The sequence below is a fragment of the Gavialis gangeticus genome, unplaced genomic scaffold (assembly GCF_001723915.1).
Source record: "Gavialis gangeticus isolate Ggan-Ray unplaced genomic scaffold, GavGan_comp1, whole genome shotgun sequence".
Lineage (NCBI taxonomy): Eukaryota > Metazoa > Chordata > Crocodylia > Gavialidae > Gavialis > Gavialis gangeticus.
Genome location: NW_017728992.1, coordinates 183,266,947 through 183,271,237, shown reverse-complemented (window position 1 = coordinate 183,271,237; position 4,291 = coordinate 183,266,947). Strand labels below are relative to the sequence as shown.

The window sequence follows — 4,291 nt, the reverse complement described above, 5'->3', positions numbered from 1 at the left end:
TATATATATATAGTATATATATTTTAATCCAACGGAGCTTATTTTAAATTTTTTATATACTTGCAGATTTTGAACAAATATGATTCCTGGATCAGCTTCCTCAGCAGCGTGAGATATTGGATGGCATTTAATATAGAAAGAGCCTGCCAGTCCTATTTTGGCTGTGTACAATGCATCAGTGGACCTTTGGGAATGTACAGGAACTCCTTGCTCCACGAATTTGTGGAAGATTGGTACAATCAAGAATTTATGGGCTCCCAGTGCAGCTTTGGAGATGATAGACATCTAACTAACCGGGTGCTGAGTCTGGGCTATGCAACAAAGTACACAGCTAGATCCAAGTGCCTTACTGAAACACCTATAGAATATCTAAGGTGGTTGAATCAGCAGACCCGTTGGAGTAAATCATACTTCAGAGAGTGGCTGTATAATGCAATGTGGTTCCACAAGCATCATTTGTGGATGACTTACGAGGCTGTAATCACTGGATTCTTTCCTTTCTTCCTCATTGCCACAGTCATTCAGCTTTTCTACCGGGGGAAAATCTGGAACATTCTCCTTTTCTTGTTAATAGTTCAGTTTGTGGGCCTAGTAAAGTCTTCTTTTGCCAGCTGCCTAAGGGGGAACATTGTCATGGTGTTCATGTCACTCTACTCAGTGTTGTACATGTCAAGTTTACTTCCAGCAAAGATGTTTGCAATAGCCACAATAAATAAAGCAGGGTGGGGCACATCAGGAAGAAAAACCATTGTAGTCAACTTCATAGGACTCATTCCGGTGTCTGTTTGGTTTACAATCCTCCTAGGTGGCGTGATTTTCACTATATACAAGGAATCAAAAAAGCCATTTTCTGAGTCAACACAGAGAGTCCTCATCATTGGCACAATAGCCTATGCATGTTACTGGGTTTTTCTTTTGACTTTGTATTTGGTTCTGATCAACAAATGCGGCAGGCGGAAGAAAGAACAACACTATGACATGGTGCTTGATGTATGATGTTGCTGTGGAACGTCACTCAGAAATTTTTTAAGTAACCCAAATGACCGTATAGTATTTGTGGCATCGAATTAATGTTGCCAAGGGAAATGGATCACTGCTGCTGGGACTGGAACATTTATGTTCCTATGGTTCATTTTCATCCTGCCAAAGCAAAAAAAAAGTAATTTTTTTTAAAGAAAAACAAAACCACAGATTCAACCTGTTTGCAAGAAAATGAGATGACTTCTTTGTTTATGCACTTTTTCTATTGTGCATATGCCTGACAGTGTTATGTTCTATATATACCTCACTGGTCATGCTTATGTGGGACAGAAAGGAAAGGAGTTTGGTGACTTAAGCAAAGGATCTTATAACCCCTTGCAACCTAATTTATGAACTACTTTTTGTAATAGTTTTATTTTATAGGAAGGGTCTTTTGTGTTAGGCTGCCAAATGTAATGCCAAAGGTAAATTTTAAGAGGCTATTGAATGAGCTGTATTTTTATATTATTGTGTGTGTATTTTTTAAGCCAACTTTTTTTTTTAATTGCATATTTTATATTTTCTGTGTCTGCCAAAATCAATGCCTCCCCAGCATTTTGTTTTCTATCTTCTTTATGTAGGTTTTGGAAGAATTCGTACTTCTTTTCCTAAGAACTGCCCACAATGTGAAAATTTATGTTGATCTGATATTATTCACATGAGAAAGAATAAAATGTCTCTCTACCTTTTTTACAATGAATGGTTACTTCTGTGAAAAATATTTAAAATGTGCTTTTTGAACTTTTGACTTAATTTTATTAGAAAAGACCAACATCATAGACAGTTTTCTAATACAAACATATTTGTGTGCACAAAAAGGCCAAAGGGGTAGATAAGTGCAATTTTTTTTTGGAGAACATTGTAACAGTACAGTCCTGGCATTCAGTATACAATAAGCCTGGTCCTCATGCCATTGAAGTCAATGGCATGCATTTTTGATGGGGACAGGATTTGGACCAAAAGCTTCTGATCCTGGGAATGCAGAGTAGTCAAAACTCCTATTGACTTTAATGAATGTCGTCAATGCCCTGCAACTCTTAGAATCAGGAAGATAGCATACATGTGGCAGAGAAGCAAAACAAAATTTCATTGACATAAAGAAAGGGTCAACATTTTCAAAATCTGGGTGCCTAAAATAGAGCTTCCAAGTGATGTTCCTGTAATCTGACCTCCTGTATAACAAATACCATAAAATGTCACCCCTTACCTCTATACTGAAACCCATAATGCGGGTTTGACTAGAGTATCTATCTTCCAGAAAAGTATCCAGTCTTGAATTGTGTCAAGTAATGGGAATCTACCACTTCCTTGGTATCTGCTGCCTAAACATTCAATTTTAGACCCTGGTTTTGCAAAGTGATGTTCAGGACCAAATTTTGCCGTCCTTAACCAGCCAAAGGAATGTGGCATTCAGCCTTAATACACTTTTATAAAAGAAAATGATAGCACATCAGCTCCATACAAATATATGCCCTTTTGGATTCTGGTATAAAAAGCACTGTGGTAAAGCAGAAATCAGCATGTGATATTTTAACAACCTAGAAGCATTTTCAGCTTCCTTAGAATATTTTTCTGCTGTAGAATGAACTGCACACACCTACCTTACTTGTCTGATTATCTTGAGGTACAAGGTTGCTTGAAAGTCATACTAATACTATGGTAATGATTGGAGAGTTGATACTCATTGGTTACAAAATAGAACAGTATTACAAATAAGCAAGAGAAACATTAAAAAGAAAACTTGACTTTGCCTTTTACTATTTATGTTGTAAGTTAAAGCTTGGGTAACATTCAAATGTCAAATAAATCTTTTCATTCTATAAAAGATTGAATTAATTGCCTGTATTTATTCTAGCAATTCATTCAATGTACTTTCAGTATAGGTTGTATAGTATAATTTTTACTTTCATAAATAAAATATTTTTGATAAGATTATGACTAATTCATGTGGTTTTTGATCATCACGTCTACAGATTAACCCTAGTAGTCCCCAAAATTACAGCCACATACTGTACATTGAAATTTTGCAATCTGAAATTTAGCAGTCCTCACAAATCTGATTAACTTTCTACCTAGCAGGCAAAAAAGATTGGCTTGTGCTTAAACAACTAGGCTAGGGAGACACATTACACATAAACCAGTTTAAGTGATCAGAAACTGGTTGAAACCTGTAACAGAACAGAAGTTCAGTGCAGATAAACTGGTTTGAAAAGAGCTGAAACCAGTTTGAGATAAACCTAGTTGAATGTAGGATCAGACTTAACTGATCTGGGTCAAACTTGTTTATGCAATGTCTGTCCTAGACCCCTTCCTAGTTTAAGTTAAATCAGAATTCTCTAGTATCCCAGTTGCTTTGCAACCCTGGGTGAGACTCTGATCTCTGCTCCAACCCAGCAGGGCTGGCCCTTTCTCTCTGTTCCTTGACTGCAACTCTGGCAGAGACTGCAAGTACAGGGCATCTGCCTGGCTTCCTCTTGCCTGCCCCGCCCACCACCACTCCCTGGCTGAAGCAGGGATTTCCCCCCCTCCCTTCTGCATTACACAGACACCTCACATTAGCTAGCATACCGCAGTTCACGCTGTGATAGACAAGGCAGACAGGACAGTGCCGCTTAAGGCCTTTTAGAACTAATCAACAGGTATCTGGTATTGTTCCCTCCATTCCTTCTTTGGAACAAGTTTTTAAAGAAGATCTTGAACTAATGACAGATCCTTTTATTGTGCTGATGAGGTGATAAATGCTCCCTGCTGTGTAACTAAATCCCTGATGGCTCCCTTGCTGACCAGCAAAGTGGTGGGGGGGCTCCCTAATTAGAGCATCCTGCTGGGGCCTGGCCATGCCTCCCCTCAGCTCAGCACTATGGAATGGAAGGAGGGCTGCTCTAGTGCCCCCAGATTCTAGCCTGAGCCACTGTGGGCATTTGTCCACATTTTTTCAGTTTAGAGGAGATGTCTGTATGGTTACAAATTGATTGCAAAGATTGAATCAATTCAGGATCAGGCTTTTTGAATGTCAGTCCCTAGCACTAGGAAGGGGAATCAGTCCTCATGGTGATACCACAAAGAGCTACTGTTAGTGGGTTGGATTCCTAAGCACAATGACTAAGTATAGATTGTCAAAAGCCTGAGGCTGAATTGATTCAGTCTTTATAGATTAGTATAAATTACATAGATTGAACCAATAAATAAGTGAACAGGCATTCACTTCTCATTCTGTAAATGCAGCCACATGCCTGCAGTGGTCCAGGACATTAGCCAGGGGGGGCACTAG

General features: G+C 38.8%; 1 protein-coding gene across 1 annotated transcript in view; it reads left to right on the top strand.

Annotated features, from left to right (window-relative positions):
- HAS2 (hyaluronan synthase 2) overlaps positions 1-2,729 on the top strand; it is a 32,941-nt gene extending 30,212 nt beyond the window's left edge. The window contains exon 4 of the mRNA XM_019528114.1: positions 67-2,729. Coding sequence (XP_019383659.1) covers positions 67-996 — 930 coding nt within the window. The 3' untranslated portion in view covers positions 997-2,729. The remainder of the gene's footprint in view (positions 1-66) is intronic.
- The last annotated feature ends 1,562 nt before the right edge of the window (positions 2,730-4,291 follow it).